The sequence below is a fragment of the Aythya marila genome (assembly GCF_965140915.1).
Source record: "Aythya marila genome assembly, chromosome: 3".
Taxonomy (NCBI): Eukaryota; Metazoa; Chordata; class Aves; order Anseriformes; family Anatidae; genus Aythya; species Aythya marila.
Window position 1 is genome coordinate 41949836 of NC_139044.1, and position 14361 is coordinate 41964196.

The 14361-nt window shown below is 35.5% G+C and overlaps 1 protein-coding gene across 2 annotated transcripts in view; it reads left to right on the forward strand.

Annotated features, from left to right (window-relative positions):
- The window catches only part of SIPA1L2 (signal induced proliferation associated 1 like 2), a 141483-nt gene that overhangs the window by 120378 nt on the left and 6744 nt on the right, over nucleotides 1-14361 (forward strand). The window contains exon 19 of one of the 2 annotated variants that reach the window (XM_082757623.1): nucleotides 6795-6926. The exons of the other annotated variant lie outside the window; for it this stretch is intronic. Coding sequence (XP_082613749.1) covers nucleotides 6795-6926 — 132 coding nt within the window. The remainder of the gene's footprint in view (nucleotides 1-6794; nucleotides 6927-14361) is intronic. 2 annotated transcript variants of the gene reach the window in all.

Here is a 14361-nt window from a genome sequence, read left to right on the forward strand (position 1 = left end):
AAAACATTTGCAAATGACACTGCCTTTTCAATAATCAAAAAAAAAAAAAAAAGACTAGCTTGGGGTGCTAAGTTAAAATTATTTAATGAAGATGTATCTTCATTAAATGATGTTCTTCAGAAGCAAGATCTTTATCATATGCTCCAATATGCAGTGATGGATTATAAAGATTTTAGTACTTTTAGGGAGAGCTTGGTAATTTTCATGATTTTCATTTAAAAATAAATTACTGAAAAGGACATTGTGAAATTCTTGCATGCTTATGTATCAGAGTCAAAATTTGTGCACGCAGATACATATATATAGGCTACATATCCATATTCGTATACTTAATAGGAGCAAATTGTGTTTGTTTGTGTTTTTTTTTTTTAATACTAAATCTCTTCTCAGTTATTTTACTTTGACCCATAATCTAGAATATAGGAAAAAAGAAACACTTTTAATTAGCAACTTTAGTGTTGTATCAGCTGACTGCAGTTTACAAAAATAGTAGAACAACTGTGGACTTTGAAGTCCATAGTTAAGAAACCATGTGTGGATTTCTTGAAAACATTGAAGCTTACAGACCCATATCCAGAGAGAATACAGACAGATGACTTAAGTAATAGACCTCTCTGTCATTCATCATGTCTTTCAGGCACTAGCAGTCACTTGCTAACTTTCAGAAATAAGTTTACTATGAAAAAAAAACTCATTCCTACTTCTAGTGGCTTTGGGTCTGATATTGAAGTTCATGTACTGTGCATTGGTTCATTTTAAAGTGGTATCATAAACAAGTGCTAAATTCCTGCTTCAGCTGGGATTGCATGCTTGATGTACCTTTTGCCAAAATTTAAAATTTTCTTCTTCTGTCAGGGTGACTGAAACATTTAAGCATGAGTTCAATTTGAAAAGATCTTTGCTTTTACTGAAGATCAATTTTCTTTCATTTGAGACTAATTCAGTCAATTTTGTAGTCTGTTAAGAATCTATATACACATGGCTTCCTGATGGTCTTTTTTCCTTCTTATATCTCATTAGGCCTGTGTTTTTAGAGCTATTTGATATAAAGGTTAGTCTGCAAAGCAATCAAACCTTCAGCATGCTTTTATTCTGAAGGTTGACACAAGGCAATTAATGGTTTACACCTGAGCTGTATACTGCTCCTCCAGCAGTGAAATTTTAGTTTTTGTGTATTAGCTCACTCTTACACATTTTATTTTCCATTCTTGCTGCTTAGAAGCAGAAAGATATTTATACGCATTGCAGGAAAAAAACGTGAACCTAGTATCCTGTCAGTCAAAATGAAGCTGATTGTTGTAAGCCAAGGTAGTTCGTGCTATTTTCATACACAGTTTCTACTTTCTTCCTCTGGTTTTGTACTACAAAAGTGCCTTTCAATGCCAGTGATAGAGGATCTTTTATAATGACTGTCTCAAGGAAGATATAATTGGTCATTTGTAATCACCACCTTAAGACAAACAAATCATGACTTGCTCACTATTATTTTCAAAGTAATGTTTAGTCATTATTTCTATATAAGAAACTAATTTTTGCTCTTGTTAGGAAGGACTTTGGTAGTGAGCACATATCAGGTCCTTAATTCTATTCCAGTGGTGATGTGAGAGGTTTCTTTTCCATTTATACTTTTAGTTTGAGGTCGTAGTTTCAGATATCAGAATTCCTAGCTGTGGTGCTACTATCTTTTGTAAAATACATCTATTTGTAATCTTAAAACATTTTAATTTTACCAATATTTAGTATTTCCAGAAATCAGTAGAAATAGTGTGGTTTTGGCCAGAATTCATTTTTAGATATTCTTGCATAGAATTATGCAGCATGTATTACATGAAAAATTGTGGCAGCACCAAGTCTCTTGAGACCCTCTAGCAAGGAAGAGTGTGATTAATAGGTAAGCAAAGCAACATCAAAAACAAAGCATAATAGGCATCCTGAAGAGTTTCAGATCACTAGGAAATCAGAATTAACAGACAAAATGACCGTGCAAATATGGAAACAGGAACTTAACCTGTGTGGTGTTCACTGTGGGAAGGAGATGAGAAAATGAAGCTATGGGTTTTTTTTTTAATTATTTTATCACTGGAGGAAGTGAACTGAAAAAAAAAAAAAAGTTGCTTTCAATAAAGCCTGAAATGCAAACCCAGACAATTGAGTACTTTGGATTGCACATGGTATACAACTGTAGGAAGATTTATTTCATTTCATATATAAATGTATAGATAGATAGATATTTAACTTAAACAAGAAAGCAGAGCTTGTGTAGCTGAGAACCTTAGGGACACTGAATATTCCCTAAGACAATGCTGTTCATGTTGAGTGATTCTAGCATACTGTACACAGTTGCAGGTACGAATCTATCCCCATCTTGCTAATTCATGGCAGCTGAATTAGCAGGGAAAGAATGAAAACCACTCATACAGAACTAGTGTACAAACATGTCAGAGAAACCCAGGAAGACATATGGAGGCAGTCTGACTGGGCTTGTGAGCACCGTGGTCTGCTCCAAATACGAAAAAATGAAAGAATAGGGAAAGTAAAAAGCCTGAAGCAATACACTGGCATGACATTGCTGTGCTGTGAGGAAAGGAGCAAGGTGCAGGATACTTTCGATGATGAGGGTCCTTGCATTCCAACACTCCTGTTACGGGAGCCGTCCCACCATGTTTCTGTAATGTCAATGAGGTCACATCCCCGCAGGTGTGTGTACATCTCTAATTCCTCTTGTTTATTCCCCATGCTTACATGCACTAGCATAGAGATGTTTAAGCTGTGCCCTTGATGAAGGTGGGATGGAATTCCTTCGTACTGCTCTTCAGGTGCTCTCCTGCTGACCCATGACCCTTTTCCAGGCTCTGGACATCTATCACTGACATTAGCATCAAACTGAGAGGAGGGGGATGGATTGAGGTTCCCGTCTCCTGGAAACTCTAGTTTAAAGCCCTCTTCACGAGCCTGGCAAGCCTATGACCAATGTTCTTCCCTTTTGTCTGACAGGTGGACCCTATCAGCCCCTAGCAGACCAAGTTTCTCAAAGTGAGTCCTGTGGTCTGAGTAACTGAATCCCTGGCAGTGGCTTCAGTCCTGCAACCATCTGTTGATTTGCCAGATTCGATAGGTCCTGTCAATCCCCTTGCCTTTGACCGGCAGGGCTCATGAAAAAACTACCTGTGCTCCCGAGTCCTTTACTGCTGCTCCCAGGGCTCTGTAATCCCTGAGCAATAGTATCAAAATGGAAGAGCATCACAGTGTATTGGTCATAGACAACTTGAACAATTTGGAAATCAGTTTTTCAGTAAGCAAGTAATGAATGTTGATGAAGTAATTCATATAACCAAAGGAGTATGTGCTATCTGCTACAGGCTCTCATACAATGAATAGTCCACTGTACCAGAACATAATATTTTTAGCAAAAGGGAAAGGAAAACTAATTACCGCTATTCTAACAGTAGCGTAAACATAGTTCCACGGGAAAGTCTGTTAGCAGGCTGACATCTTTGTAAGGAGACACTGCACAACTGTAGGTAGTACTGAAAAAGGGAAAGGTTTGACAGGAATATGCTGTTGTTTAGAAGGAGCATATAGTCGCTGAGTGCAGGAAGGAGGAGTAGGAAGCAGACACTGGGATTTACATCCAAATACGACTTTATTTGTGCCTTCAGTTGCAGGATCTTTAGAGTATAGTGTGCTTATTAAATGACATGTCTAGTTTATGAGGACAGTAAGTGAGGAGTACATAGCAGGTACTTTTCCATGGTCTATGATCTCCATGTATGTATAGCAGTTCCAAATGAAGCAGGATAATTGTCATCTTTCTGTGTTACTAGTTATGCTTTGAGTACAGAGGAATGTGGGACTGATGACAGTCAATTTAAGATCTCTATTGGAAACTGAGTTTACTATATAATTTTGGTGAAAATAAAGACTTTTAAAGATGCTTTATACTTTTATGTAGCAACAATAAAAATAAAGAAAATTCCTAAGTACAGGAAGAAAGTGGCATAAGTGAAAGGACCAGAAAATCACAAGATCAATGATTTTGTACTACAGGGGAGCACAGGAAATAAAATAGGCTTTAAAACTGAACAATAACACTTGTATTGTTTTGTCAGGGGAAATAAAGGGATAAGTCTGTATTACTTCAAAACCAAACTTGGGGGCAATGAAGATAGTGACCTATGAGATTAGGTATGCATTCCTGGGTATGGAGAGGAATGCATGTTAAGCATAACTAGTCGTCTTTGCACAAATCAAAAGGAAGACAACAGGTAGCCTGCAGGTTTGCTGATGTGGCAGTCATACAAAGAAAAAGTGGAGGCAACGTCAAGGTAAAGAGGCGCAGGGAAAAAATGCAAATGCAGTACTACAGAAATATTTAACCTCAGCCAGAGTGTTCCTGAAATATAAACAATGTTCTCTGAAATTCAAAAGTACAAAGAGGCCTACATTATTAGAGCTTTTTCTGCTTTTCACTCTTTCCCTCTTTTCTTTCCCCTTCCTCTCCTCCCCCCCCCCCCCCCCCCCCATTACCCAAGAACCCATAACCCACATCTTGGAAACTAATTATTCTGTGGTGGCACACTGATGCCTGTTCAGTTATTCCACTTATAATTTCAGCCATCAGCATGAGTGCCTGAGTTTCCAGAGATATCAATATTCAGATCTCCTACTCCAGCAGGCTTTCTGCAGTTCAGTTGCTCTGTCAGGGCTTAAGCAGGACTGAATAGGATCTACCCTAAGGTGAACTGAGGTTCTCACAAAGACAATGCATAATGAAGGATGACTGCTGGTGAATATATCACTCCTACTCTTTAATTTGGAAAGCCAGCAGAATGTATTGGGAACAGGCATCTTCCTGACAGGTTTCACAGTCAGCTTCTGTAGGCTGATCACACAAAAGCAAGGGCTGTCCCTTAGGGCCTGCCTGCTGGTCTGGAACCAAAAGCTGGCTTTATAGCTTTCAAATACAGCATTCTGCGTATTTTCCACAACAGGGATATATAAAACACTTGTACTACCATAAGTAGGGTTCTTATAATTCCCAGGTCATACACAAAAGTTCAGAGACTGTTCTGCTGTTGGGTTGCCAAAGTACTTTCACCCCAAGGTAACCTTAGATAAGTTTTGATGTGTGTTTATAAGAAACTGAAAATAAAATATTTGTACAGATGTATGAGTAGTACATTTATCCGTTGCATTTTCCATTTCATATAACATCCACTTTGGCATGCTAAGAATGGGTATTGAGAAGTACATTTCTGTAGAGGTTTGTCAAATCATTTCCAATTATAATGTAACAATACTTCAATGTAAGTTGTAGAAAAAGATAAATTCCACTGTAAATAGGATTTCTACCTTGTACACATTATTTATTTGCAGGACTCCTAATGTTTTTGATAGAGGATTGCAAATCTTCACTTCTGTGTTCCTGATTTAAAAACAAACCACTCTCCATACACAGTTGTTGTTTTTTTTGCAAAGAATATGATAAACTCTAATCATTGCTCTGTGCAATAGAACATTCTATAATAGGTTACTGCTTTGGGATTTTTAGGTCAAAAATATTTAATTCAAATAAACTTTGGTGTTTTTTATCATTGGTATCAGGACAATGACAACATGCCACTTTATTACACTATAATGTATCTTCCACTTGAGTGTTTGTTTGCATGCATTTTTCCCTTCATTGATTTTTGTGTGTGGTATTGTACTGGCAAAAAACATTGCTAGTAAATACTATAGTCTTAATCAGTAGTAAAGAAATGGAAGGAAGAAACAAATCCTGTACTTACAAAATATTCAAGAAAAATGCTGTTTTGACCTCCTTATTTAATACAAGTAGACACATCATAAAAGCAAAAATTTTTTGGTTTTGACTATAGATAATTAATAAAAGGATGATATTTGCATCACTAGCTTTATGGTTAAGATGAACTTTAGTTTAAAATAATCTATTGGGTTTTATGCAATTTTAAGAACATCCGTATGCTTATTCAGCAATACTCATTTTAATGTTTACATTGATCAAAGTGAAGATTGCTATAGAAAGATATGGAAATGTCTAAACTAAAGATTATGAAAATTATCATCTCTACTATGATGTATGCTAATGGTATCTTTCTAAAAAGATGGCGTAACTGAAAGCTGTGTTTGAACTAACTTCATAGATCGTGTATTAACTTAAATGTATACACTACGTACAGTATACAACATGTTACAGCTTGCTCTGAAGCTTAGAGATCAGCATGCAAGTCTTGCATTCTAAGATACACAAAATATTAAGTTAATAGGGTAGTATTTTCAATGTGAAAGTGAGTTTTGGATATAGGCTAGAACTTAGAAATGCATGTAAAGAAAAGTAGCTAATATATTTGAAATTACTTCTGGAAATATAATATTAAAGTTTCAGAATACAACTCTGCATATAAATATCTCATGTTGGTTCAGAGCCTTCTCTAAAATATGACCACATCTAGCTACTTTTCTGCTCAGTGTTCAGGTTTAGTATGGTATTCTTTAATATGGATGCTGCCTAGTCACACAGCATTCACATCAAAATGCAAAGAACTCATCAAATGCGAAGCATCACAAAAAACTGTAGAAACCCTCCCCATCTTATTCTGCTTGAGTTTAACAGTAGTTTCACCCATACTGAATATTGAACAGGAAACGATAAAAAGAAAAGTGAAGATGAGCACTCATTGCTTATACATTCTTTTTACAGTTCTTTATAATAGCTTCAAAATTAACTGTACGTCATTATTATAGGAAGACTAATTATTGTGTTTATTGTTTAGATGAATTCTGGTTCTCAGATGGGTCCTTATCTGATAAAGCCAAATTCAATGATCCTGGCCTGATGCCCCTGCCAGACACTGCCACAGGGCTAGACTGGTCCCACCTGGTAGATGCTGCACGAGCGTTTGAAGGTAACAGGAAAAGCTGAATAAAGATCACTGTTCACTACGCAAACTTTCTTTTTTATTATTTTTTAAGAAAAAAAAAAAAAAACACAACATAATATATATATTGCATAGCCACATTTTGAAATACAAATATCCAATGTTTTCCTCTGAAGCCCTTTTGTTCTTTTGGATGTATTACTTCTCAGCGCTGTAGATTGTCACTGAAAAATTTGGGGGTGTTCATGATACTCTCAGTATCTATCCTAGATATAATTCAGTGACTTAGGGGCCAAAGTCGTCTCTGCAGTCAGTTGAAAAAATCAGATGCTTCGAATGAGAGATTCAAAGCACAGAAGTTAGATACTTAAAAAGAGACTGGGAGTAACAACTTATCTGGGTTTATTGTGTTGTCTCTATAAACTTTGTATGTGCAGTCCAAATGATGTTGCTGTCCTTCTCAGTTTTCACAATAAGCCCTTGTAAAACAGCAAAAATATATGCTGTACCTTCCAGTAGCAGAATTTGAGGTGCAGGATATAAACCAGGTCTGCACTATTTAATTATAAGACCAGTTTAACTAAGTAAAAACCTCATTCACCTCTCTGGCAGCTAGACCTACATGTAATGTATAAACACAGATAAGTAGTTGCTTGTTTGAAACTATCTATGAAGTTGTGTGTTTGTGTTGTTTCATTTCTGAGGAGTGTTTTGGTTAGGTCATGGGTCTGTCCTAAAGTCTGCAACATTTGTTATCTGCTATTACTCTCACTAGTGAATATATGAGAAGTCAGAGGTATCTGAATAAGGATGAAATTACTGCAATCATCATATATAATATAAGGTACAGGTCTCAACTTTATGAGAACAGGTTATTAAGTTAGTGATGAGGTGTTCTGTTTTTTCATCTAAAAGGTAACCATGGTAATAATATTTCTGGTACTGATTCCTTCCCTGAGTCTGAAGTGATTAAATTTCAATTTGATCAAAAGCTCTTGAGGAGTACTTACTATACTAATGTAAATGTCATTATTAAAATTTTAAAAAACAAAACAAACAACAAAAAACAGACCAACAGTGATGATTAGCAATCAAAAGTACTGTATTGTTTCTTAATGTGATTAATTTTATCTGTATTCATTACTGCTCAGTACTACGTACATATGTTTGTTGTAGCTGGCAGGAAGCTGTACTGTAAGACTGAAAGTCTAACAAGTGGTGCCATGCATTTGTATGTTTGATTTCTCAGGCAACATCCTGGCACTTGTTATTGATATCTTAACAACTGAAAATAGATTTGGATAAGTAAACGACAAATTTTATAACTTTGTACATGAAGAATATTTTTAAATGCTAACAGTAATTGAGTTCAGCTATCTAAAAGGTCATTCTGTATCAATTATGCTCCTCTATATTTAGATTTAATTGAAAACTTTGATTTTCACTGCTTTTAGCATTTAATATTCTGAAAATATTGTCATTTAGGTAAGAGTTATGTGAGTGTTCATTTAAGAGAGAACAGTAAAACAACATAGCTATCCACAGTGCTTTGTTATAGGGAGGTGGGGATATTGTTGGGTTTTAGTTGCAAACATCTTTTTTATATACATATTTTAAATATACAACTGTATGTAGATAAAGCTGAAGAAATGATGGTCTGAGTTGCAAGATGGAAACTTTTTATTGCTTTTTTCTTTAAATTTTTAGAAGAACCTGAGCAGTAAATAATAGCTTTGTATGAAGAAACATAATTCTTTTCTGTTTAGAACTCTGCAGTAGAGACACCCACGTGTATGTTAGATGATTTTTAAAATGCTTTGACTAGATTCATAGTACTGCAACCTAGGAGTAGAATTTTTAAGCCCTTGCTCAACTTTCTCTATCTGATGTCTTGCAATTTGAAAGTCATTTAGAAAAGAATAACTGATAGGGATATCATTAAAAATTCACTGGGAGGGAGTGGGTTGGATATGAATTGGCAGATCCTTTTCCCTTATGTATTTTAATGGTGATAAATGAGGAGTTGCCTCAACTTAGTATATAAAAATAGCTTGGAACTACTGTTCTGCATTCTGTCAATGTGAAAAATAGAGAGTAGATGATTCTAAAAATCATAAACCGATTAATATAAAATTATTTTGATAAATGGGATCACATTTTATATAAGACAGTTTCAAAAAAAATACAGTAAAAAGGATCAAAAATGGGTAGCATTTGTTTTTAATGTTAAAACTAATCTCTAGTTTGGCTTCATCAAGCTGATATTTAAGTCATATTCTTTTCTAGAACATAGACTTCAGTTTAGTTTTTTCTTTGTACAAGGTCTTTTATTAATATTATTTCATTAGTATTACCAAACTGATTCCAAGGTCAAAGTTTTTTTCCCTTCGATTTCTGTACACTGTATATTGATAACCTGCACATTTTGATCAGTTCAAAATCCACATGGGTCTTGCAATCCTTCATTTGTCTGTCTTTAAATACTGTTATATTCTTGTTAATAGCGTAGATAGCCTTTCAAGCTGTTTGTTGGAGTTAGTTGAATGAAGAATAAAATACAGTAGCAACATTTTTGCTACCATCAACTGTGCTCAGAATTTATTCATGGATGTAATGAGAAAGGGCTCTCATTTTAGCTTAACTCTCTTACCCCCCTCCCCCACCTGAACAGCTGAGGAGTTTGTTCATTAATTAGTATTATAATTAATATTAGCCTTTATCCTACTGACATCTTCATCTTATGAAGAACAGCAGTTTCTAAACTGTGTTCTGCAAGGCTGGAGTAAGTATTTGAGGGACAGTGTATGAGGCAGTCATAACTGTTTTTAATTGACAGAGTGATGATAATGCTTTTTTTTTTTTACTTTGTGAGGATTTCATTTTTAATGCTTTGCTTGGCAAGAACTTTCGTGGGAAGCAGAATACTTCCTTCAAGCTCTTCTTGAAAATCCACTGTTGTGTGGACAGGTCTCCAAAGTGCAATGAAGAGTTGTGCAGTGGTTAACTCCCCAAGCTCCAGAAGCTGCATCTGTAAGAGGTTTTGGTTGAGCTGTTTCTGCTGAGGGTCAATATCTATAAGCTAGAGTTCAGTGCAACATTATTGTAAGTGTTTGCACTGCCTTCCATTGCAGGGCATAGATTTGATTCTGGTATTTATCCAGAGATGATTTTCAGAATTCCTGCGGTCAGTTGCAAGGGGTATCCTTCAATTTCTTTCATACATGGATAGGCTACTTCCATTCCTGTATTTTATTTTGGTAGTAGCTGCAGAGAGTCAGGGGAGCAGTTGACATGCTGGAAGTTCATTGTGGTAATATCTTTGTATCTATCCCTCAAGCAAACCAAAAAAAATAGAACTGTGACTGTGCATCAGAAGAGAAAAAATAGGGTTTAGGGAGGGCAATTGAAGTGAGAATAGGAGAAAGAAACAGAAATAAAGCAACTTTTTGAACTGAGTAAAGATAAAGTTATGGGGATTTACAGAATAAATTTGAAAGATGAATAAGAAAAACAATCTCAGAAAAGAATAAAGAAAAAGGAGAGAATATGTTGTTTGTTTTGTTTTCCAATTCTGTTTTTGTATTATCCTTCAGGTAGATCCACAAGTTAGAAAAGAAGGACAGGTTTTCATTGTGTTGCTGATGGCTAATTTTGGCCTAATGATGCTTGCTGATGGCTAATTTGGGATCTTTTAAAGAACTTGTGGAACAAAAAGTGAAATCTTCCTAGATGTCTACTTCTGTTAATGTCGTTATAGAAAAGGGTTGACCCAAACATAAAAATTATTATGATGAATAGATCTTTTTACTATTTTTGTTACTTTAAGCTGGTTGTATTCTGCTTTACAAAGAATAGTGTTTTTTAAATCATATTAGGGGAATTAACAACCTAAGAAAGTCCCTCTGATATCTCTAATTTAGTTCATTGAAATAGGTGGTTTCACTTTCTGATTATTTTCCAGGTTATTTTTATGAGCATCTGCTAGCCACGCCAATCAGAGTGTAATGTTTCTTAATGCCAGTTTATCTTTGCAGAAACATCTGTGCTACTATAATTAATATTATTTTAATATTTCCATTTAAAAATCTTTATAGCTTAATGCGAGTAATGCTACACAGAACATAACGAGAAAGAAGTGAAGCATTCAACAAGAGAGAATTATTTTAATAATGATTATATTTTAAATTGTTAGATAAATAAAATACTCATTTAACGTTTGGTAATTTCTAATGCATGCTTGTGTAGCTCTGTTTTGCTTCCATGCATATGTCAATGTATGTGGGTAACCTTAGCTTTAATAGTGAAAGGGATGCTTCATGCACTATACTTATTTCAGCCTTTTGTGCTTTGCAGTACATGAAGATGCCTGGAGTTCTTTTCTGGCCTTTGTTAGTGGGCTGAAACCATGAAAATCTAGACTGAAATTCTGAGTGGCTACAGCTGTACAATTCTATTACCTGAAAGTCAGTTGCAGCTGTTGCCTCATCTTTAGTCTTGCTAAATCAATACTTGCTTAAGCTTTTGTACAAACACCAGTACATTTTGTGGAATGATAGAATCACAGAATGGTTTGGGTTGGAAGGGACTGTAAGGATTACCCAGTTCCAACCCCCTGCCATGGGCAGGGACACCTCCCACCAGGCCAGGTTGCCCAAAGCCCCATCCAGCCTGGCCTTGAACATTTCCAGGGATGGGGCATCCACAGCTTCTCTGGGCTGCCTGTTTCAGGTCCTCACCAGCCCCTGAATGAAGAGATTCCTGCTAACATTTAAACTAAATCTCCCCTCCTTCAGTTTAAAGACAGAAAGACTTGTCCTATCACTATACTCCCTGATAGATTATTTCTCCATCTTTCCTGTAGGCCCCCTTTAGTTACTGGAAGGCTGCTGATACAAGGTCTCCACCAGAGCCTTCTCTTCTCCAGGCTGAACAGCCTCAACTCTCTCAGCCTCATTTTGAGACTATTTTAGAACCATTTTATCAAATGTTTTTTTATGCATGGGTCCTTTGTGTGGTTTGGTAAGAATGTCCCAGATGAAATTAGAGCTCTGAGATTTTAGCATACACATACCACTTGAATAGGAGGTGTCCTCATAATTTGGAGGAAGCAGAACTTATATCTACAGTATCATAGTCGGAAATACACCTGATTATTCTATCAAAAAATTAACTGTCAGCAAAAAGTAGCTTTTGATTTCATTTTTGTGGATAGAGTCAAGCCAATCCTGTTAAGAACATATGAAAATGGAATCAGTTGGAAGATTTTGCTCTTTGAAGCACAAGTTCGATTTTGACCACAGTTCAGCTTTAAAAGCGTTTCTGATTTAAATAGTGAACTTCTGAAACTATTGCTAAGCATGAATACTTGTGTGGAGATCAGTGAGATGATAGTTATTAAAAATAAAAATATCTTTAAAAGTACTTGAACAGTATTCAAAGGCAAAATATTTGTTACTCAAGGATCTTGTTGATGTACGAGTTGTTGCAAAAGTTTTGGTCACAAACTTGTTCAGAGAATGATTTTGACGCTAACCAGGCTTTTGAAAATTAATTAGCTGTTCTTTGAAGAGCAACACAGGAATTTACAGAGTATGCTGTATGTTTGGGGACTTCTGTTTTCTAATGGCCATGTAGTGACTTGTTCCTCACCTAAAGAATGTAATATGGTTTCAGGTTTTATAAAGATATCAATTTTTGAAAAATATATTATGTAAATTAAGAAGTTTTAATAATTAATTTCCTATTCTAAGAGTTACTATTTTTAATGACCTACAATTGAAATTCTTTATGGAATATACAAAGAAGAAAAAGTCAATCTACACATTATGTTTCATTGCACCCATGTTTTTGTATTTTGTTGTATATTGAAGTAATATAAAGATATTTTTAAATAATGGGTTTTAAACTTTCCTCATATGGTTTCATTAACAGCTGCATGCATCTATTTTTACACCTGCTTTTATCCATCAGGAGAAAGATATTTTCCTGAGTAAACTGCCAAAATGTATTCTCAGCTGACAAAATACGCCAGACAAGTGGCCATTCTCTTCAATTAGGCTTACTCCACAGTGGAAGGAAAATGCATGCTTTTATGTTACAGTAGAATTGCCTGTGAGATGCAATGTCACATATCACGTTAGTTGTGCCCATAGAAAAAATAGCAACATAACATTTGTTGCTGACTTTTTCTTCTATCAAGAGATAATGAAAATGTGGAGACTATAGAAGTGAAATTGATTATTTGACATGTACTTCAAACTTACGACCCATGCTGTTGTCAGGCTGATAGCTTTCAAAGCCTTGTTTCTAGCCTACATACTTTGTTCAAGTTGGGAACTTAGTTTATCTATACTAATTAAATCTATACCCCTTAAGGTGTTTCAAATTGATCGTGTTTAAAATTATATTCTTACTTTATTGTCAACACATGAAAAAGTTGTGTTCATATTTGCCAAATCCTAGTCAGAAAAAAAGATAAAATTGGAGGAAATGATCTGTGGTCTTTAAAATTGGGTAAAAGATCGCATCCAGTTTTTCTTCCTTATATAATAAAATGAACTGTTACTCTTTGCTGTTCCTTTAAAAAAAAACCATTCAGTTAGAAATGCCTTCGAATGGTTTTCTGCTGGCTTCCTTTTTTCATTTAGTACAAGTATTAAAACAAATTTTTCTTCCTAGTTATAATGGTCTGGCCTGTATTTGCTGTTTAGGTGCTTAGGGTTTGGAGGATTGTCTCTTTGTGTGTTATGCCAAATTGTCACGCTTTGTGTCACAATACTGGGTATTATTATTAGAGACACTGGGTGTGCCATCTCATGCTTTATTGTAATGTTGGTGTTGTGTAAAAATGTTTTTGTAAGGCTGGTGGTGAGAGCCAGCATGAGTTGCCCTGGGAGTATTCATCATGTGAACTTTACATAAGGGTCACAGCTACTTTAGTGGAGATGGACTGTCTTGTTTATAGGAACATTCTAAATCTTATTCCAGGTTTTGACTCAGATGAAGAACTTGGGCCGTTCTGTCATCACACGCCGTTTCTAGGTGATGATCTGGGATTGATGACTTTTACCTTTTGTAAACTTTCTTTAATATTTCCTATGTTTGCACGTTTGCATGACAATGCAAGCTTTGGGTCTGTGGGGTGGTAGAGCAAGGGGACAAAGGGCAAGGCAGGCATGTTGTCACCTGAATTTATACAAACCTACAGACATGGATTTTGTTTGACAGAAATAAGTTAAATTGATCTCCACGGAATATGGATGTTTTTATAGAAGACAAATTAAATCCTAATGAATGCATCATTTACTCCCATTCTGTGCAATGATGATCTGCATGGCATAATTCTATTATGTGGTGACTGATGTATTTTGGCAACCACACTGTATATCCATAGGTAATTATTTATATGCTTGTTAGATTACTCTCTAGAAGAATCCAATGTAGGTAATAGTGCGCCTTGGTA